General features: G+C 47.2%; 1 protein-coding gene and 1 pseudogene across 2 annotated transcripts in view; one reads left to right on the plus strand and one right to left on the minus strand.

Moving 5' to 3' along the window:
- Window positions 1-23,355, plus strand: part of LOC139051622 (uncharacterized) — a 290,263-nt gene that overhangs the window by 147,739 nt on the left and 119,169 nt on the right. The window contains exon 5 of one of the 2 annotated variants that reach the window (XM_070528563.1): window positions 3,024-3,803. The exons of the other annotated variant lie outside the window; for it this stretch is intronic. Within the exon in view, the coding sequence (XP_070384664.1) occupies window positions 3,024-3,777 (754 nt within the window). The 3' untranslated portion in view covers window positions 3,778-3,803. Of the gene's footprint in view, window positions 1-3,023; window positions 3,804-23,355 lie in introns of those variants that run through there. 2 annotated transcript variants of the gene reach the window in all.
- LOC139051672 (uncharacterized) lies at window positions 15,288-20,341 on the minus strand (annotated as a pseudogene).

The raw sequence follows: 23,355 nt of genomic DNA on the forward strand, positions 1-23,355 counted from the left end.
ATGCGCAGTTCTTCCTTAGCAGTGTTAAGGCGAATGATACTGTCAGGAATACATGCCTTTTTCAGTCGGCACAGACGACGAACACGACGCGATGTTTGCAGTATGCTGCGATTCATCCATGAAATCTCAGAATTTCTCTATTTAGCCTTAAGGGGAACAAAATTCTCAACGCATTGTTTTACGATGCGCTCGAATGAATCGAACAATGTGTCAATGTTATCTTGTAGACCAAGTGCTTGGAAGAAATCAAAGTTAGAAGCTAAAGCGCATGTTTAGATGTGTCCTCACACGAAAGAAGTCGAGAAAGTGTGTAATACTAGTCTGCGGTTTTATCAATGAATAGTTAAGGGAAACATGCACAGGTTTGTGGTCAGAAATGCCATTGATTATATAGCAGTGAAAACCAGTTTGGACGAGCTGAGAACTGAGAAACCAGGTCCAGGAGAGTTATGGCGGGTTCGAGCTTCTACGATTTAAGACCAAGGGATAATGAAAGAAAAAGAAGTTTCCTACAAATAGAAGGGTCACGACCAGTTCAACTCAGGGTTCGCCAGTCAATATCCGATCCTATGAAATCCCCCATGAAAACAACGACCTGGGTGCCGAAGTTGTGTTCCTGCATGAACATGCTAAGCCTCTGTAAAACTTCTGGTGAGGAACCTGGCGTACGATAGCATACACCAACTAGTATAGACAATTCTATGATAGAGCTTGCACCAAGCAACATCAACGTTACGTGGGTCAGGGAGCATAGAAAATTTTAGGTCTGAGTGAATAAGCAACGCACCACCGCCACTTTTGCCACTTGATCGGTCATTCCTTGTTGCTATACATGGCAGGGTGGGCTAAATTCAGAGTCAAACACGCCATTATGCAGCCAGGTTTCTTTTATGGCCACTACATGGGTAGAGTATGACGTAGCCATAGCATAAAGCCACGAAAGTGTTAACAGTACTTCTTGCATTGAAATACAAAATACACAGAATACTAGTGCTTGGCAGTAGTCAAAGAGAAGTTGCTCCGCATTTAGAAACAAAGGTTGTTTTGGTAACACGACCAGAAGCTCGCTTTAAACTGTTTGTAAGAGTGTCCTATGTGTGGCACGCATCATTGATGTAAGTGCGATCGTACCGCAGTTTAACTCTGGATCCATTATAATGAAAACTTGCAGTTGCATCCCACAATTTCTTAAGTACGGCTCGCACGTCCGGTGCTAACTCCTTGGTGATGTGGAAACCAGACCCTTTCAGTTTGGTAACATTTTTCTTAGCTGGAACTATTTTTCCCTAAAGTCAAACATTTTCATTAGGACAGGACCTGATCGCCCTTTGTTTGACCCGCCTGCACGATGACAACACTCAATATCCGGACACATTGTCTGATAATGCTTTCTTAACACCTGTGTTACAGTATGCAGTAAAGAAACAGTATTTTCATCTCTTGTTTCGGGCAAACCACGCAAAAGAATATTGTTCCGTCGTGAACAATTTTCTAAATATACGGATTTTGAGGTGAGTTTAGTGAGAGATTTCCTAACTGAGACAATTTTGGAGTCAAGCTTGTCATACATTGCACTACGAATCAACAGCTGCTGTAGATGATTCGAGTGAAGCTACAAGTGTTTCAAGGGCTTCGAACCACGAATTAAATGTTCCTTGATGTCGGTAATGTCAATCGTAATTTGTGACCAGCCAACAATTGCGCGAGAAGATTACCCGTCTCTAAAGAGAAACTAGTTGAGAAGTCACTGCTACTTGTAGCAGTTTGATTAGCCTCACTTGCCTTTGATGTAGTTGCTGAAGGGAACCCTCTAAGTCCAGGGTCAAGTTCAAGGTCCCCACTTAAGAGAAGGTTAACGTGACAGTGCAAAATACGAAAGCAGCAAGCAACAACACTGTTGGGCAGAACAGCGATAACAAAACGCGGCAATCGGGATGGTTGCTATAGTCATATTGAATATAACATACCTGCGTGAAAAACAGCCAGCGGTTTAGTAACCTTTCAGTTTTACTGCTGTTGTGCCTATTGAAAAAAATGTGCCGCTGCGAAGGCCTTTATAGTATCCGGTGTAGACGTCACTCACCACAGGTTATCGGCGATTCGTCGAACCGCGATGACGTCAGTCAGAATCGAAGCACGCGGGAGGCCGTCGGGAAAGACACGAGGCACACGCCACGGCTACCACCAACTGGAGCGACCGGGCTGTCCATAGGCACACCATGGACCGCATCCACGTGTCGTAGAAAAGGAAGCACGGAATATAAGGCACCGTCGCCGGACAAACATCCACGGAAGCATCCAAATAGCTGGGTGGAGAACAGGCAGTGATTTAGCAACATTCCAGCGTCGCTCCCGTTCTGCCCGTGGGAATGAGGTATTGAGACTACAACGTATGTACACTGTTTTATTGCCCAACACCACCCTTATGTCTCTGGACGGACATTCATTAGTTCCAGCATTTCATAGTCCAATTATTTCGTGCCTTACGACATGAAATCATTGGGCGCGGCTGATTACAATACATACACGGACTTGGCCCTCGCACTACGGTTAAATGTAGCAAACTGATTGTGATTACTTAATTTTTAATCGAACGAATTCATCAAGCACTGTTTTCCAATTCGGTGCTTCAGGCAGCACCATTTGTAAGTGTCCCTACTGGGACACATTTTATATGAACCTTTCACGTACTCATCGTACAATGACATCAGCGTGTATAACCAGCATCCGTGTTTTCCAGAACTGCAGTTTTGTATTGTCAATAACGGCACAAAGGAAGAAAAACGAAACGGATCATTGCCGGGTTGTTAGAGCACCCGGCTGGTGTGCTCGACCTCAGAGATTCGGTTCCCACATCGGTCACGCATTAATTTATTTTCTCAAAGGCAGGCGAGACAGGAATCCACCCACCGCAAACTGCCGGGAATGAGGCAAAGAATGTTTCACATTAACAATCGAAAAGACTCAACTATCATTATGTTTTTAAAATGCAATTGTTTCTGTTTCCTTCTCTTACCGTGAAGCGTCAGCCACAGTCTTGCAAGAACAGAAGAGACGACACAGAAGACGAAGAGGACGCGCCAACGTTCTGTCGCGTGCCCGCCAGTGATCCCGTCCCGAAACACGTCAGCGCAGGACGGCGAGCGCAGTTCGAGAACGGAGGAGCGTGATGCGCGACGCGACCGGTGGGGCCACCTGCCTTCGTGTCGTGTCTGGGCACGGCAACGTGTCATGGCGGCGAGATCACCCCGAGGCACCCGTGGCCGCTCCAAATTCCCGACCACTGGTACAAGCCGCCGCCCGCCCTCTCCATCTTGGCGGTCCAGGCTCTGCAGCAACCCATCTGCGACATCTGGCAAGCCGGCGGCTGCTGCAGGCGCTGCACCGAGGTCAACGCCATGGACGGTCCACGGAGAAGTGCGGCCACTTCGCGCCTCGTGCTGTCCCCGTGCGCATCCTCGACAAGCGCGTCAACACCAGCGCTGTCTCGAAGGCCGTTCTGCCTGCGCCCACTGCGACAGCAGTACTGCGAGCTGTCGCTGCCATCGGCTACGCCGGCAGCATTGGCTCGTAACCGGCGTCGCTGGTCCCGCGGTGGCGCTTTCCTGCCGTTGTGCGGAACACGGCGCAATGGGAGTCGACGGCATGAGGCGGTGGCGCCTGCGTGGTCCGAGCACAGACAGCTCAGTTTTTTTTACGTACATTTGCCCCACGCTTTTCTTGATTTCTTCTTCTTTTTGCATTTATTACGAGTGCACTTTTGTTTATTTGAAGTAATAAAAACGCCATTTTGAATGCGAGAAGGTCGTCCTCGTTGTGACCACCGGCCTCTTCCTTTCGGAGGGACGGTAGATACTGACCACAAAAATTACGGTTATGGAATTCGGCCTTGAGATAGTGAGCGGTGCAAAAATTGCCTTCTTTTAATTTAGAGTTTTAGTGAGCCATACACGTAATGTTATACTGTGTGCTTAACTATTTAAATCCTTAGTTTATTTTGTGGTAACAACTTCGGGTACAAATATTGCGGCATAATTTAATTCAGCTACTCACCACAGCCTAGCCACAGACACCATAGAGACGTTTAGATAACGAAAATCTATCCGTGTTTTGAAACGAACTGCGCTGCTAATTGCTTACCATCGTCTTGCGTCCTGCATTGGTTTCTGCCTCCTAGCTTAATTGAGCTCTTTGTCGTAGTCGTATTGTGTAACCTTGATAAAATTGACTGTTCGTTCCACTGAAATGTTGGAATTTGTTCATATTAACTGCGAACACTCATAACTAAAGCCCTGCCCTATGTTAAAGAACACTGCGGCCAGGCGTTGACGTAGATATTGATTAAAACTTAATGCAATTTGTTCAATATGTTCTGTTCAAAAAGCAAATTCCTTAAAATGAACACGATAACAACCACTTCTCAATTGTCTTACTAGAGCCAAGCAGTGTCTCTCAGCTTGTGCCATCTTTGAGGTAGCCGGTGACGTCTTGAAGCTACACGGCTGTTGAAACGACGCCCGGTAATTAGAAAACTGTGGCTCAAAATGCAATTTCACGCCTGAATTTCTTCAGCCACAAAGTTTCCGCAACACTAGCGCAACGGGCCTATCCGATAACTAGCAAATGAAATCTTGTACCTTGGTTAGAAATGTCGATTAGGGTCGTGCTTGTCCCAACCCCAGCAAGCCGGAGGCAGAAATGAAAATTCGATACGATATTAAAGTTAACTTACGAATCGATTTCGACTGGATGGGCTGTAGGTCGAGCGGCGTTAAGAAAGAACGTCGCCTGCCTTGCGCCGTCACAAGTAAGAAGTGAAATGAGGAGGCTGTGGCTGATTTCACGCAAGAAAGTTTAGTTCGAAGCTCGTCACGGGCCACACATGCTGTTCGCAACATGCTTCCGTCCTATAGACCCGCGTCTCAGTCCGCACTAAGTGTTGCCAGTTGTTCCGTTTAAGTCTAGCTCGACATCCACAGATGGCTGCGCAGTGGCGGGTGCTCATTTAGGTTTGTTGCTTGCATGCGGCTGCACCGTTACGCGCACGAGTAATCACGCTCACACTGCAGCCGGTGACTGCTGCGACGCCGCAGTCAGAGGGACGGGAACCGCGCGGCCCCTTCCTATTCGTGCCTTGGTGATCAGGTTTCGTCTAGAGGTACGCCCTGGAGCCCGCCCTCGCTCGCATTTACGTAACCAGCAAGTGCTAGCGGCCTAAGCCAAGTCGCAGGCCCTGTGGCCAATCCCACGAGTGGGATTGGCCACTGAGACGAGAAATAAAATGGCTATTTACCTATAAAAATATTTTTTTTGCAAATGGAAGATAATAGACCTGTTAGGTGATAAAATATAGGGAACCTAAAAGAATAATAATTGAAAGCAAATGTGGTAAAATATCAGCAGGGAGACAGAAACCCTGGTAACGTAACAGAATTGATGTTTTTAAAAACTTGTGCTATGCGTCGTAAGTTGCCCCGTATCTACTGCCAAACTACACATCTCAATGTGATAATAAATATAGAATAGCTATCCAGAAATCAAAATCAAGGAGAAGAGTTTCAAGGGGAATTTTGCAGAAACAGGTAAAATTGCGACGAGAAAGCAGAGAATGATCAAACGGTTCTGTTTTCATTGCAATCCATGCAAAATTTAGAAGCCGATAGTATAGACCGCTAACTATAAAAGTTTAAGGGTGGGACTCTGCATTGGAAGCTCGTCAAAGTGGCCTCGCATTGACGTGAGAGGCGCTGATCTAGATCTGCTGGCAACCTTTGTCAATAAAGTGTTGTTGTAAGGACATAAGATAAGGTGAGGACATGGCAGTATTAATCTTTTGTCGAAGCTTTTAACACTTGGAATGGGCTCAAAGGTATTTCTAAAGGCCTCCTTGGCGTGCGCAATCTTTTCTCGCAGTTTGAGTAAAATGGGTCTGCTAGTGGTTGTGCGTTGCATGCCATTTACGCCAAACACAACACTCGGTGTATTTTTCCCGTATGACCTGCGCGTCCTGTACCAGAAGACAGAAATGATACTGAGCATTCGCAAGGAACGGGATCCATTAAAATGATACTAGGCCTCTCGAAGGACCTTCTTGGCGTCTCTTACCCCTGTCCTAGACACCTGTCCTGCTTTTATCGTAGTGAATAATGACACGCATGGAGCAAAAACTTCGTGAATGTGTACTTATGGATGCGAAAGAACAAAATGAAAACTTTCGTTGATGAGAACACAACTGGAACTGCGCTGTACTCGCTCGATAGATTATAAACGAGCTCATTTTGGCCATTTCTTTTTGGGTGCCTCCGACACATGTGCACTCAGTCTTCATTCTCTCCCTATAAAGTTTATCACCCAATCAGGACGGTTTTCTAGTCGAGCAAAGTTCTTATATAGGGGCACTTGTAGGCAAAATATCATCGCTCCTCCCAACCCTAACATAAATGTGTTTTTAATGATAAGTTGTCACCGTTAAGCGAACAACAAAGGGAACGTCGTCTACCTGGTTGCACACCTTTTTTTTATAATTAGCGCGTACTTCCCGCTGGAGTACAAGATACCCGTTATCTAGATACCTCTATTGCTCGCAGTCAGAAGAACATCATACTAGTGGGAGATTTTAAGTCTCATCATGTATCGTGGGGTTTCCGAACGGACACTTGTGGCAAACGCTTGTGGGATTGGGTCTTAATGATTCATTTCTCCTGCTTAAACTCAAGCACATACTTTCGTCCGGGGTCAGTCGCGATCTGCCCTAGATGTTACGTTTGCTACCTCGAGCATGACTGTCACCTCGCGGAAGACTGTGAATTCCGGAACTAACAGTGATCACCTTCCTATAATTTTTGAACTGCTTACTCAGGTAACTAGTTTAGATAATAATATGCGCACTTTTGTTAACTACGAAAAATTTAAAAATGCTTTAAAATCAGCTTTACAAGCCCAGGAGAGCATGGAGAGGGATATTATAGCAATGAGCCTATGTTAAATACTAAAACACTCATAAAAAAAAGCTCAGTTTGCTGTGAAATCTTATAAGGGTGGACCACATTGTCCCTGGTGGAATTCTGAGTGCGAGCGAGATTTTAGGCGTAGAAAAGCTGCATGGAAAAAGCTTTTATACAATCAATGTCATGTTAATTGGGCTAATTATAGATATATAGCTACCACATTTAAACGAACAGTCTCAAAAGCTAAGGAGGATTACGATTCCAGGCACTACACATACCTTTCGAAGTCTAGCAATAAAAAAGCCCTGTTTAAATTTCTACGATTTCGCAAAGCTATACCGGCGCCCGTGAACGTCGAATCTGTCATTCTATCAACACAAGGATTATCAGAATCACTTGAGAAAATAGCTCAAGGGCTTGCGCGACGTTTCACACTTAAATTACCGATAGGACTAGAGAAACCTCCCTTGGTAGATGACTTTGAAACAGTAACAGCGACAGAACTTGAAGGCATTATTAATTCGTTGCCAGCGTCAGCCCCTGGTCCAGATGAAATTACAACAGGAATGCTAAAAGTTTTGATTATGCGCCTGAGGACCTATTAAACATAATAAATTTATCTCTCAAGAATTCATGGGTTCCAAGAGAGTGGATAGTAGCTAAAATTATCCCACTATTAAAGAAAAAATCATCTGGACTTGACTTAGAAAACATAAGAACAATTTCTCTTACCTCAAATGTCGTCAAATTAATAGAAAGGGTTCTTCACGGCCGTATAACAAATTTTATGCAGGATGATAGCCTTCTCAGTCCTTGTCAGATTGGATTTCGTCCGGGCCACTCCATATGGTGCGCCCATGTACATTTAGAGAGCCGCATTAAGCTTGCTCGCCGCAAACGAGAGTACTCAGCTTTGGTGACGCTAGATGTATCAAAAGCATGCGACTCTGTAGAACATTGTATTCCATTCGATAAACTTCACTCTACGAATTTCCCAAAATATTGTCACGTGGTGGTGACGTTGAAGAACACAGTAGCAATACTGTGAAAGACAAAACTAACTTTTATTGGGCGAACCTGTGTCCACAAAGACAGGCTACACTTATAGCACAACGATAGCGGCGAACACGGTCGGCGATCGTCGAAAATCTGATCAACGGGTCAAGCGCATCGGCTTTTATACATCAATCGTCGAATGATCCAGACTAATCGTTGGTACCCGCGTGGCTTCCACAATAGAAACTTTCTTGCAATGGAAAATATTTGAAGGAGGGGTGGTCGGAGCCTCTCTGTCCAGGGCCCCACTGGCCTCTGCCGCCTGCCTGACCTGGCTAATTAAAGACTTTTGTCCTGCCAGGTCGGAGCGGGCGAGCTGTGCCTTCCACTGCTCCATTGTGTTACTGGTATTTCGCCTATGAGGGTGCTTAGTGCACTCCTAGATTATGTGTATTAGGCTAGGTATGCCACCGCACCAAGGACAGTTGGCCCTATAACTAGTGGGATACATGGTGTTTAGCAATTTTAAATGGGGGAATACCCCGGTCTGTATTTTACGCCAATGGGCGGCCTTTTCTCCGCTAACTTGTGGTTGAGGCGGCGGGTATTTTCTGCGGACTCCGCGCTGAAGAGCAAGGATGTCTTTGGCATTTAAATCTGTGGAATTTTGTGAGGGATATATTGCGGGTTGTTGGGGTTAGAAGAGTTCTACACCATTCGCGTCAGGCGATGAAATCAGACAACATAAGGTTCGGCGACAACAGAAAGCGGATAGAAGCATCGATAACCGTATCCAGCTTTTCTGGACACGAGGGTTTAGTTCGCGTGAGTACCACCACGTGGCGTACTGACCTTAACGTTTTCAAACTTCCCGGGGTGACGCGTGATGACGTCAACAAAACAAAAATAAAAGCTATCTCTGCGCATTGAACTCCGCCGCAATGCTTGTCCCGCCGACGTTATCAGTGTTCTTGATAAAGCGTAGCAGCTCGTCGCCTGGAAATGACTTGTCATCCTAAGAACGTTTAGTCGCGACGAGCGATGATTGATTCTGGGCTTTTGATATGGTTCTTTTTCTTTCTTTTCTTTCTTTTCCTTTTCATTTTTTGTCTTTTTGATGCTACGGAGTAAACAAGCTAGGTTAAACGTCAGAAGCACTCCATGGAAGCATTTCATCAGTCGGCACACATTTTTAACGTATGAACATCGCACAGCGTCTACGAGAGACGCCGTCGTGGAGGGCTTTTGATTTGGACCTATCGATTTCGTTAAGGCGCCCCCAATTATTTTGCTAGCGACTTTGCTATCCGCACATGGGCTACTGCCACATCTACAAATCGAGGTCTGCTTAAGTATTAAGATATATACATGGATATGTTGGTTTTGCACCTTGACGTAAAAGTCACGACACAAGAATTGAGCAAACTGTCTCTGTGTCGTCGTCCGTTAGCATGCTATGCAAATATTTCATTAATGAGTGCAATTCTGAAGCATGTAAATTGATAGTCTCAAAAATTATGTGGATTCCACGTATGTGCGAATCGATTTAAGCGAAGCTTTCTGTGTTCTTTACTGTCATCGCCGTACGTAATCTCCACAGAGTAGTCAGGCACCCTCTAATGAAATGCTGTCAATGTTTGCCTGATTACGGCCGCCATTGTGACGCAAATAAACGTAACGTCAACTCACTTTCTCAGAAATAAACGCTGAACGAAACGGTGACGTCATCCTGAACAAGATCAACAAGCGCCGTAGTACTAGCGCCGTAGCTCCTATACGCAAGCTTATTTTCGTCTTTTCTTTTTGGCGAGGGGGGGGGGGGGGGGAGCGATGGGCTCTTGTACTCTAGAAACGTCCCTCGGACGTCTCTGATGTGCTCGTTTTTATTCTCAAGCACCCAATGAAGACTGTCATCGCTGCAACTTCATCATGTTGCAGGTCACCATGGCGTGTCGCGCAAGTATGACCACGCTGATTCATTTGGGTTGGCATATACTATTTTGTGCGTCATACTTCGCCACATTCATTTATCAAACTATGCCAGAGCTCGAGAAGGCCGGCTAACTCGCTAGCTCCCTTTCCTCTCTTTATTTCTGCAAAGTGTGTGTATATCGCTACGGTTACCGAATACGCCAAACGGTGTTCTACCACGCAAGCCTTTCTGGCGATCTGAGCAACTGAAGTCGCAGGCTTTCTTCAACACGGCGTCGACGTTCAATATGGCTATCTTCAAGTACTTTTCGCGGACTTCGCTCACCGCCTTCTCTCCAGTGTCATGTCTTACCCTACTAGCTCTTCCTAGACACAACAGAAACACGCAACGACCTTAATGAAGTATCAATTACACGCTAGTTGACATGCTCTCGATGTACATTTCCGCTGAGTACGGGAATTGGAGCGTGGTCCTGTCTATAGTGAGATTGTCGGTCTACAGCCGCGCTGAACAACACAGATCTTTACACATCACTTTTTTTTGTCGACAGGAACATACTGTATTTCATCTGAATATAGTTTCGGATTTAGGTGTGATCTTGCACGCCTGCTTATTTTGTTACGTTGACGGCGACCTTTGTCGTCAGGCTCCCGCCTCATTCTGAGCTTCGACGTCACCAGAGAGCACAGAAAGCTGTGTTCACAAACAAACCCTGGGGATTCGAGCCCATCTATTCGCAGCATCCTACATTTGGGAGATGACCAAGCAAACCGTTACGCTACCACCTGCCTCCACCACTTTCTGTTTATCTGCCTTCTCACTTCTCGTTTTCGTCGCAGACGCAGGCAGAACGGACGCAGAAACGAAAAAGAAACGTGAAAATTGCTTGAGCCGCCAGCTGACACATGACCTTAACTTTGACGAGTTACTCTCACTGGAGCGCACGTAGGCTTGCGGCAGCGTGCAGATCGTGGGTCGCCTTAGCTTTATTGTAAATTTGCTTTCACCGATTCTTTTCGGCTAGAACTGAAATGCCGGTCAAAAATGAGACCTACCGTTGTATTTTTTTATTGTTTTCTGTACGTTTAAACCAAAACCGGATAATTACACAAATGGCATTTTTTTTAAAGAAATGGCATAAGGATACTATATTTCGAGGTCATGTCGCTGCCAATACAGGCCGGCACCACGTATAGACGAAAGGGCATCACACTGCCGATGCACGCGGCAGGTTACTGAAGGATGAAAACTGAAAATATAAACACAAGGCACCCGCCACCATGACGCATTCCTTTTTTTTACAACAGCGGCGCACAACAGCGGACTGGTATTTATTTATCATATACTTCTTAACTACTTCTTAAAGGGGTTTATTTTAGTTTTCATCGCGCAACCGCGAGTGCAGGGAGCGCCGCGCGTACACCACGGCCACGTATATGCTGGAGCCGCGCTCTTTTTCCTCTAGCAATATGGCCGCCGGCGGCTTCACGCGCTCCCGTAAGCGGCGGCTGGGACTGACACTCCAGAAGTTTAAGTATATAACCTCCTTGCATAGAAATGACACCAGGGGCGCTATTCTGGACACGCATGGCAGCTGCACGGCCGCCATTATCCGCCATGTTTACTCTCTGATTGGCTGTCGAGAGGTCACGTGTGTTGAAATTTGTGTCGGGAAGCGGAAGTATTGCAAAATGCAATTTCGCGTTTTCATCAAGATGACGAAACGTGACGTGAAGCTGCAAATTTTATGGACTAATACATTTTTTTGCTTCTTGGCAGATTTATTGTGATGTTAGCGCTTCAAAAAGAATGTGAGCGGTAGCGTGCAGAAGCCAGTGCAATGCATCTGCAATTGCACGAATATGTGGTGGCGATCCAAAATATGCGCCATGCCAGCTTGCTGATTGGCTGAAGGAATATCTCATGAGGAGCGTCACAGGAAGGGCTGTTTTGTAAACATCATTTTGACGATGCGTGACGTTGCGCTGGGCCGCCATTGCTGAGATCGTCCGCCATAATTTTTACTGCGACGAGCCGCGAATGCTAATGAGCAGCCATATGCAATGGCAGCCGAGAGGAATGCGTATCGCCACATTTTACCTTTAGTTTGGCACCACGAAAATCTTTTCTTCATAACGCGTGCTCATAGTATTTGCATCGCTCTCGGGTGGTGTTGGCATTTGTGTTTGGGGCGATCATTTTTTAAAAGAACGCGTTTATACGAAATAATATTGGTTGAACACAGCAAACTTTCGGCAATGTTGTCCACTTTTCACTGCTGCGTTTGTATTGTAATCAAGATTAATGCCTTTTCGCACCATCAAAAGTTATGACAGCGGCCTCTTTCTAGATTATAAAAAGAAATGTACGCAAGGCGGCGCTTTGAAGTTTCCTCCCGCGGTGCGAGTAACCAGCGAAATGAACAAGAGATGGCAGCGCCGGCGCTTGCGTCGCGCTAGTGAATATGTCTGGCGCGCGCAACGCTATCGGTGATATTCGGCCGTTTCTCAGCCTGCCGAGTCGGGCCGAGTCACTTGCGTTTCACGAGATAGCGATAACGTGGCCTTTCTGGCTACGCCACTGGGTACTGCGTATGCGCAGTACCGTCGCCTAAACTAAAGCTCTCTAATCTCGTGTCGGCGTCGGCGGCGCGGTTAGTCAGCAAAAATTTTCGCACATATTTAGGCATATGTATATGCCATGCCTTGCTAGATGACATGCGGCATATGTGTGTTATGTTGCCACAACATTCCTTCACTTAAGTTGCTCATACCTTGTCTTGCAGTCATGACAAAGTTAATCCACGGAATTTTCACACTGACAGCCCACAAACAAACCCCATGAAACAAGATAGCGAGAGCGCATACCTTTTATGCTTAATCTTCTAAAACTGAAATATTAAAAGTGCGAAACAACGTCAGAAACCTGAAAATGATGTCATTTTTTGGCGCGGCTGTGCACGACCTCCGGGATTGGTCTACGCAAGAGGCCGCGTTTCTACCAGAACGCTCAGCTTCGTGCATAGCGTTGGCCGCCAGCGTTTCCCGCTAAACATTACAGTTACATACGCCGCAGTTACCAGGAAGCGTGGGAAGCAGTCAGGGATCTTTGAGTGCTATGGGAGGCGTTTTACTCTTAAAGGCAAAGCTTAAGCGTGTCCTGACTTTTTATTCCTAATGACGCCAGGAAATCCAGCCTGATGCTAGCAACACTCAGAAATGTAATCGGGAGCGCACACAACGTTCTCGCACACCTTGTGTGATGTACCGTAACGCTGAGGTGCTTGCATAATGTAGGAGGAGCCATTGTAAAAGCAGAAATGCACGGCGGGGCACGTGCGTTTAAGCTCATGAACTCGATTTGCGCCAACCTGTCTATGCTTTCACACTTGCTTCGTAGCAAGACTACCGCACTGTCAATATGTCGGCTGGTTTTAACTGCACCAAATAAAAATACTAACCAATATAAGTCTTGGTGAGATCATTTTATCATTCGAGTTCACATTGATAACCTCTAGATACGGAGTAAGTTGAGATGTTGTGTGCGTAATTATGGGGGTTTCATGTGCCAAAACCACTTTCTGATTATGAGGCACGCCGTAGTGGAGGACTCCGGAAATTTCGACCACCTGGCCCCCATCGAAATGCGGCCGCCGTGGCCGGGATTCGATCCCGCAAGTGCGTAATTATCGAAGTTACGTTAATTAAATATTCAAGTATTGATCTTAAATGGCCAAAGAAAATGAGTAGTTTGGAGCCCGTCCTCGAGATTAATTAGCCGAGCGAAGACATTTTGATTAAACATGCTTCTGTAAGAGCTATGCGAACAAATATTTTCCAATTAAACGGTCTCGGAAAACGCAACTGACGCAGAAAAAGAAGGCCTGCAAAGTCAACCTGACCGCACGTAGCCTTTTGTGATGTCAAAAGTGGGGCTCCGTGAGTGTGTTCTTGGTGGCCAGTCTGCTTTCGATGTTAACGCTGTTTATTCGAAGACAACCAGTTCACTGTTTTTATATCAATATAGCAGCGAATGTGTGCCGCCGAAAGCTTGCTTTGTCGTATAAGCGACGCATGACGCAATGATGGTGCAGGTTTATCACGTCGCTAGCTTGAAGACAATGAGCTGCCGCCGTGGGAAGGAGGACAACGAAGGGGAACAGCTCACGGAGCCGTGACGATGGTGACGGTGCCATCAATGGTGCCATCGTGACGAAATCTGAGGCGGCGATATTGATATCTCAGGCGTTTTTTTTGCGTTTATTTCGCTTTCAGGAAGAGATAGTACTCTAAGTGCAGAGTCATTCGTTCTTGTCGGCTAGATTTAAATATGGGTTTCAACTCTGTATCCCATTCGTCCTGCAGAGAGAGTAGGCGTAAGCGGGGAAGTGATCTCTCTCTCTCTCTCTCTCTCACACACACACACATACGCGCACACGCTCGCGTACGCTCGCACATGCACGCGCGCACACACACGCTCGCACGCATACAGCCACCCGCATACACACCCACACGCACGCTCGCACGCACACACACGCTCTCTCTCCCTCCCTCACACACACAGAGAGAGAGACACGACACAAGTTCGCCCACATTCACATTTATACGCGTCCGCGCGTGCACAGACGCACAAAAAAGGTACGCACACAGGCACACGGAACTGCACGCACACACAAACGCGCGTATGCTCGCACACGCATACAGGCACTCGTGTGCACGCAGATTCAAATATGGAGACACAAACACGCGCACGCGCAAATGCAAGTACGCACGCACGCACGCACGCACGCGCAAGGCGTGTACATGGATATACGCTCCCTCTCCTTCCCTGCTGCCTCGCAAAAACATGCGCGTGCAAGCAGACTGAATGGCACTCGCTCAGCAATTACCGTTAAAAACTCCAGCTGTAATCAATCGCTTTACGGTTTAAATTTCGCGCTTCTTCAAGTCTATGTGCCCTCTGCTGTGAGGGTGCAAGAACATCTCCTCCTTTCGTGTGACATAACCGCCCATCTCCGACAAAAACACTGCTTTAACGCACGACCAATGTTCCGACTAAGTGCCATAAATGCATTTGTTGTTAAAAAAAGACTACCCTCTTGGCGCAGACAGTTCAAACGTCTTGATACTCGGCTATTACATAGAAAAAAAATTGTTTAACATTTTGGCGATTCAGTTACGTTTGTTGCATAGGCGTGAAGTTCTACAGGATGGTGAAGGTGCGATATCCAGATTCCTGAGTATCTGCATGCTACAAGACACGATAGTATATATATATTTTTAACGTAAAACGAAGACATACGCATGCATGTTGTTATGTTCTCCAAGGAATACAATATAATGAAAGGAATGACTTAAGAAATACGCAACCCATTTCTACGTTTTAGGAACCAAAAATAGAAAATTGATATTTCAAGAGTCCTCCTGAAAGAAACAAAACCAAATCACGAGTTTTGTGTTTCGGTTATCTGGCGGAAGACTGTCGAACTCAGTCCAACGGGGCGTTAAAACGCTACCGCACCGAACCTACTGCCAGCATGACACGGAACGATAGGTGCGAGCGATGAAACGACTCGGCCACGGCTTCCAACGCTGCCACAAGTGATACGCTTGCGCTTTTATAGATACCACGTGAACTTACATGACTGTGTTAAAATTTGATTTTGGGAACAGTGTTACGCCATGTATGGAGAGTCGAGATAGGCATCAATCGAAAGTTGAGTCTCTGAACTACATACGCTGCAGCGACTTTAACGATAGACGCCGTAGTTTTATCACAGCTACCGCTCTTGTCTCGAAAATCGAACACAAATTTTCATCGTTTCGATAGGCTTCCATTGCAGAATCTTTAATCGCTCTGGGAATAGAATTCTTGGTTGCCACAGCACGATCACTGTGTTTGGCGCCTGTGGCTTATCTTCCAGAACATGTCTGTCACCTGCCTTTTTCAATGATCGACCTGCAACTTTTGTTATTCGAGAAAAACCCGCTCGTTCCATTGAAAACGCGCTAGCTTCGTGCCGGGACCACTAGTTGGTACGTGTCCAGAAAAGCTGGATATGGTAAACCCATAGAGAAAGGAATAAAACGAGAGCTGGCACTGTCAGGATTGGGGGCTTAATCCCATCGTTCGTGATCCGTTGTCAAGATTGGAGTCGGGCATGAATCAGAAGGTAGCTGGCCCATGCCGTCGTCCAACTTATCCACGCTGAGGACGTTGATGAAGGGAAGGACTGCTTCTCATCGAGAACGAGGAGTATGGGTTTATTTACATTATTTATATCAGTCTAACATGACTGTTTGAGAAAGAGTGTCATTCCAACATGACTGCTCAAGAGAAGTGTGTCGAGCATCCGCACAACAGCAGTTTTTAAACATTCGGTCCTCCTGCGATACAAGGCGGTGCGAACGTTCGTTTGGTGATCGCAAACTCGCCGCCTCTCCGCAGGACGGTCTACACGCACAAAAGCACACACGTTCGAAGGTCCGGAACCGACGTCAGAGGGGCCCCGTATAACTCGGAGCCGTTCCGGGTAGCGCCTTGGGGAGTTTGGGAACAATAGTTGGTCCGCCGAACTCATTCCGTCACAAAGTCGATTTAGTCACGCTGTGGCTAGAAGTTGGCGGTGAAGCTCCCGGTATGTTGCCGTCATAGTCGTAAGCGGGTGGCAATCTTGCACTGCAGCTGGCCATTCTTAACAGCACCGGGAGGTTGCCGTCATAGTTGTGAGTGGCAATCTTGCACTGCAGCTGGCCATTCTTAACAGCGCCTCCATGGCCCGAAAAATCTCGACTGTCTAGCGCTGACAACCGCTGGGCAGGAAAAGGATGGCTGGTGGCCAGGGGGTGATTGATGCCTTGGCTCGCAGCGACCACTTGTGTATTGATATCACCGCCCCAAAACATCCAACAAGGACAGGCAACTGCAAAATGAACCCCACAACACGGCTCTGCGCCGAGATGACGTACCTTGGCTCTCACTTTAGACCCGCTAGGCTTCAAAAAAAAAACATAAGTGCAGAAACAAAAAAATGCTGCATTTCGCTATGCCAATTTCTCAAGCAATTTCGTGATGACAAATTCAGCAAACATGGAGGGAATCCTGCTAAATGAGAGGAGATCTTCTTGGCTTAAAAAAAATTAACACTAGTAGCCCTAAAATTTAGGCGGGACCCTCAAACGCAGAATTCAAATTAGCCTGCTCAAACCATCCGCATTGCTATGCAACTTTCCCTTCTTTTAACTAACGGAGAAGTTGTACTCTTGGAGAGTGAGACTCCATCGGAGCAAGCGGCCATTTTTGTGTGACATTTGATTGAGCCACGTCAGAGGACAGTGGTCGGTCTCGAAGATGAATTTCGCTCCGTACAAGTAACACGACAACTTCTGGGCGGCCCAAACTAAACAAGCACATTCCTTCTCTGAAGTGCTGTAGGCTTCCTCTCTTACATTTAGTTTACGGCTGGCATAGAGGATCTGATGCTCCTCGTTATCGTCGCCCACCTGACTAAGTACCACGTCCATACCTCTGTCGCTTGCGTCGCATTGAACTATGAATTCCTTTGTGTAGTCTGGCGCGCGAAGCACAGGACGAGAAACCAATAGCGTTTTCAAACTTTGGAAAGCGTTCTCTTTGTCCTTATCCCAGTGTACGTTACTCGGTGCTCCCTTTCGGAGGGCGTCCGTTAATGGACTTGCCATTTGCGAGTAATTCGGAATGTACCGTTGATAGTACTCCACAAGTCCCAAAAATGAACGAAAGTCTGTTTTCGTGCGCGGCTGAGAAAATTCTTCAATCGTAGCTATTTTCAGCTCGATCGGCCGTCTCATGCCATGACCGACAACATGGCCTAGATAAGTAACCTGCGAACAACCAAACCTACACTTTTCCGCTTTCATCGTTAAGCCGGCTTCATTCAACCGTGAGAACACCTGTTTGAGGTGCGATACGTGTTGTTCCCAGCTGTCCGAAAAAATTGCTGCATCATCAAGATAGGGCAAGGCGAACTCCTGCAAGTCTTTTAGGACAATATCCATTAACTTAGAGAAGCTAAACGGCGCGTTCTTCAGCCCGAAGCTGAGTGCGAGAGGGCGAAAAGTGCCTACAGGTGAGATGAATGTGGCATAGCGGCTGGCACTTTCTGAAAGTGGAACTTGCCAGTACCCCCGCACGAGATTTATAGTTGAAATGTATTTAACAGCGCTAACTCTTTCAATTCGTTCCTCAATGTTGGGTATCGGGTACAGCTGATCCTTAGTGATGGCATTTAACTTCCTGTAATCAACGCACGGACGAGGGTCCTTGTTAGGGGTTTCTACCAGTATTAGCGGTGACGTGTAGTCACTCTCAGCGGGCTCACTAACTCCCAACTCTAGCATGCGCTGTATCTCTGCCTCCATAATCTCTCTCTGTCTTGGAGACACTCAGTAAGGCTTTGATCTTACTGGTTCGGTTGATGTCAGCTCAATTTCATGCGTTATTATTTCGGTTCTACCCGGCCGATCGCTGAATCTGTCGAGATATTCCCCTAACACCTCTTTTAGCTCATCTAGCTGCTCGGGTATTAGAGCGTGCGAGCTTACTGAGTGTTCTACTACTTCTTCTAGGCCGATTTCAGAGTTGGAGGTCGCCCTATATTCCTTAAACTTGGCACTAGGGCCATTCTGCTCTTTGATGGTATAGTTAACGACTACGCTCCGCTCTACATACGGCTTCATCAAATTACAGTGATATATCTTCACTTCCTTCCTGCGACCGGGGATTTTCAGAGCATGGTTAGTATCTGAGAGTTAGTGCCACACTTTAACGGGCCCGTCCCAGTGAACTTCAAGCGTGTTCTTTCTTGAAGGTTTGAGGATCATTACCTGGTCTCCGGCGTTAAACGTTCGAAGCCTCACATTCTTGTAATAGAATTTGGCGTTCTTTTGAGCTATTCCCATGTTCTTTCCGACTAGTTCTTGCGTTGCGCTTAGCCGTTCCAGCAAATTTAGCAAGTATTAAACCTCTGTTGGACTCTCCGCTCTTTCCTCCCACATCTCTCTTAACATTCTCAGTGGAGAACGGTGTGTCCTCCCATACACTAGTTCAACTGGCGAGAACCCTGTCGCTTAATGTGGAACCGTTCGCAAAGCAAACAAAGTTCCCAGCAGACAGTTCTCCCAGTCTTCCTTGTGCTCGTAACAGAGCGCACGCAAAACTCGCTTAAGCACCGAATGCCACCTCTCTACACTGTTTGACTGAGGGTGATAGACAGAACTGTGTATTAACTTTACCCCGCACTTTTGCAAGAATGTGGAAGTCAGTGCTCTCGTGAATACTGACCCTTGATCTGCCTGAATTTCGGCTGGAAACCCCACTCGTGCAAACACTGTCAAAAGCGCGTCTACTACTTCGGTGGAGCTGAGCTCTTTCAGAGGGATTGCTTCTGGAAACTTGGTAGCCGGCCCAGCACGGTAAACAAGTACCTGAAGCCCGATTTTGTTTTTGGAAGAGGCCCTACCGTGTCTATTACAAGTCGTCTGAAAGGCTCTGTTATTAAGGACACTACCTTCAGTGGAGCTTTCCATGTCTCTCCTGGTTTACCAGAACGCTGGCAGGCGTCGCATGATCTTACAAAGTTTTCTACGTCTTTGAAACAGCCAGGCCAGTAGTATTCCATAAGCAATCTTTCCTTTGATTTGTTTATGCCTAGGTGGCCGGACCACCCATTTCCATGACAGAGACTCAAAAGGTCCTCCCTGTACTTAGTAGGTACGACTAACTGATCTAAAATCCTACCCTTTCGATCTCTGTAGTGCCGATACAACAATCCTCCTCTCTCATGTATCGTCACGTTGCGCCTAGCAATGCCTTCTTTAGTTGCGTCATTTAATTTAGCTAAGCTCTCATCATTCTTTTGCTCGGCTGCCAGTGGCTCTCTATCCACACGTAAAAGCTGATGAAAGTTCTTTGAGGCCGGTGATAATAACGACCCTGTCTCGCTTGTGAGTGCGTCAGCTTGCTCTTCCTTCAGGCTAGAACTTTGACGCTCTAGTGCTACGCTCTCATTGAGCTGGTCAGCTGGCAGGCTCTCTTCAACTGTTCTTTTGTCCCTCGGGCCTAGCTCGGATTCGGGTATTGAAGTTATCCCTTTTTTTGCTTCCGCTGGAGGAGCTTGTGCATTTTCAGCCGAAAGCGACGCGATCTTACGAGCTTGGCCTCGGGTCAATGCCTGTACTATGCCCTCTCCCAGTTTGAGCCCTTTGTCACGCAGTAACTGATTCGAACGATTCGAAAAGATGTAAGGGTACTACAGTGACAAAAATTTGCAAACTGCAGCCTCAGTCTCTAGGTCCCTGAATGGTCCACTGATTTTGACTTTGGCCATGGGCAGACGCACGCTGTGTTCTTCGACAACCTGTTTAATCCATGCTACTTCTTCGCTGAAGCCATCTACCGTCACGTAAGACGGATGGACAATGTCCATCGTGGCGGCACTGTCTCTTAGCACTCGGCATGGTTTGCCATTAACTTGCAGGTCGTGAAGATATGGACTTCAAAGTTCCGTATTCTCGTCTTTTTCCTCCACGTAGGAGAAAACTGCGCTAGGCTTCCCGCAGTTTACAGCTATATATGTCCCAGTTTGTGGCATTGGTCAGCGAATTGGTCTAAAAGATTCGAATTTTCTTTCCTGTTCTTTTTGTGTGGTTTCTCCGTTAAGTTTCTCCTCGCTCTTTTCTGCGGACTTTTCCGCCATGTTTACATGCCCCGATCGTCTAGTCTGCGCACCCCTTTTGAACGGAAATGGTTTCCGCGGTCCATTTCGACCGTCCAAGTTTCCGTCCTCGGCGTTCAACTTTCTACGGGTTGCGTACTCTTCGGCTAATTCAGCCGCCCTTTCCACAGTGTTTACATTCCCTCTGTCCTGCACCCACAGTTGCACAGCTTGGAGGATGGTTTTGTAAAACTGCTCTAGACACATGCATTCAATGATCATGTCTCTGCTGTCGTACGCTTCCGCGCTTTTAAGCCACTCGACTAGGTTGGCCTTTAAGCAAACTCCGGATATGCAAACTCCGGATATACAAACTCCGGATATCCCTCGCTATCTTTCTTGCCTGTGCTCCTAAACCTTTGCCGAAAACCTTCAGGTGAAAGGCGGTATTTCTTCAAGAGACTAGCCTTAACTTTTGCATAATCATATGCATCCTGTGCACTCAGTCTGGCGATTACTTCCGCCGCCTCACACGGCAACATAGACAGCAACCGCTGTGGCCATGTACTCGGGCCGAAGTTCACCTTTTTGCAAGTCCTTTCAAAATTGCTTAGGAACAAGCCTATGTCGGTCCCGACCTCAAATGGCTTTAATAGCCTGTCCATGCGGTACGATTCTGCCTCACTTGATCGTCCCAGAGCGCCTTGACTTCCTTGAGACAACTCCAAACGTTTGCTTTCAAGTTCAAGTTGCATTTTTCTTAACTCGCGATCTTTATCGCGTTCCTCTCTCTCTCGTTTTTCTTTGTCCCGTTCTTCAATTTCTTTTTCCCGTTTCTCTCTTTTTTTCAGAAGTTCCAATCCCATTTCAATATCTTCCTCACTGGCCTGATTGGAAATTAGCTCCAATAATTCCGATTTTAGCATTTCCTTGCGTACATCTAGGCCAAGTTCCTCACCAACAATCAACTACTCGGCTCTCAGCAGTGTCCTTAACTCCATGATTGCTGCTTTACTGCCTTGATCGTGCTCTCTAAATCTAGCTAGAAAACACAACCTAGCCAACACTCAACAATCTAGCTTCCCTACTGTTCTAAACAGAACAACCACAAAATGAAGCCTAGAGAGTCAAAGCAAGAACCAAGCACTCACCGCAGTCACAACACCACGTCGCAAAGTCCATCTCACCGCTGTCAGCCAGTTGTCAGGATTGAGGGCTCAATCCCGTCGCTCGTGATCCGTTGTCAAGATTGGAGTCTGGCATGAATTACAAGGTAGCTGGCCCATGCCGTCGTCCAACTTATCCACGCTGAGGACGCTGATGAAGGGAAGGACTGCTTCTCATCGAGAACGAGGAATATGGGTTTATTTACAATATTTATACCAGTCTAACATGACTGTTTGAGAAAGTACATCAGTCTAACCTGACTGCTTGAGAGAGAGTGTCACTCCAACATGACTGCTCAAGAGAAGTGTGTCGAGCATCCGCACAACAGCAGTTTTTAAACACTCGGTCCACCGGCGATACAAGGCGGCGAACGTTCGTTTCGTCATCGCAAAACTAGCCGCCTCCCGCAGGACGGCCTACGCACACAAAGGCACACACGTTCCAATGTCCGGAGCCGACGTCGGAGGGGCCCCGTAGAACTCGGAGCCGTTCAGGGTAGCGCGTTGGGGAGTTTGGGAACAATAGTTGGCCCGCCGAACTCATTCCGTCACAAAATCGATTTAGTCACGCTGTGGCTAGAAGTTGGCGGCGAAGCTCCCGGTATGTTGGCCGTCATAGTCGTAAGCGGGTGGCAATCTTGCACTGCAGCTGGACGTTCTTAACAGCGCCGGGAGGTTGCCGTCATTGTCGTAAGTGGCTGGCAATCCTGCACGGCAGCTGGCCATTCTTAGCAGCGCCATTCTTAACAGCCTCTATGGCCGCTGCCAAGGGTACCAAGCGTCGCCACCGCTCGCGTAGTCGCTCCTCCGGCAGCAGCAGCCACCATGCCGGGAGGGGAAGGAGCCGTAGCAGATCCCGACACTCGTTCCGCAGCGGCCGAGGTGGCCGCAAGCACAGAGGCAGTCGCCGAGGGACGTCGACCACCGGATCGGAGAGCACCCGTGGCAGAAAGAGGGGACGCAGCAAGAGCCGACGCCATCGCTCCGTGAGCAGCTCGTCTGCCGCGAGCGCGACCACCGAGAGTGGCAGACGTAAAGGGCACCGCCGCGCCCGTAGCAGCCACTCCTCCTCGAGCTGTGGAGGTAGGCGGGTGAAGTCGAAGAAGGCGGTGAGCAGGTCCTCGTCGAAATCACGGCGGGCCAAGCGGACGATTGCTTCCAGGCCCAAGAAAAGCGGCAAGGGCAAGTGACATCACAGTGATCGCGGAAGGGCGCTGGTCACATTCAGTGAGAATCGGCACTTGGGATTTGCATTCGCTCCCCGTGGAAGATCGAATAATTGGAAGGCGTCATGAGTTCATTGAAGAGATCTTCTCTGGCGTCATTGGAAAGTGATTCACAATAAATTTCTCGATGAAGGCGCTAAAGTGTAGTTCAATTATTTCGTCCAGGTGTTGATTCCCACGGTGTATATTATAATCTTGTCGGTTAAAATTAATAGGGGATTCCAGTTAAATATAGCGCTCACTGTAAGGCGGGTCAAATGGGGTAAGCGTTAAAGCAGCTCCTTGTCGAAGCTCCGTCGGCCGAGTGTTGGCAACGCTGCCTGTGCGGACAGCGCAAGTAAAAATTGGTGAAGATTGAGGGTTAAATGAGAGTGAAAAGCGTTAGCAGCACGTC

The sequence above is a fragment of the Dermacentor albipictus genome, unplaced genomic scaffold, assembly GCF_038994185.2.
Source record: "Dermacentor albipictus isolate Rhodes 1998 colony unplaced genomic scaffold, USDA_Dalb.pri_finalv2 scaffold_13, whole genome shotgun sequence".
Lineage (NCBI taxonomy): Eukaryota > Metazoa > Arthropoda > Arachnida > Ixodida > Ixodidae > Dermacentor > Dermacentor albipictus.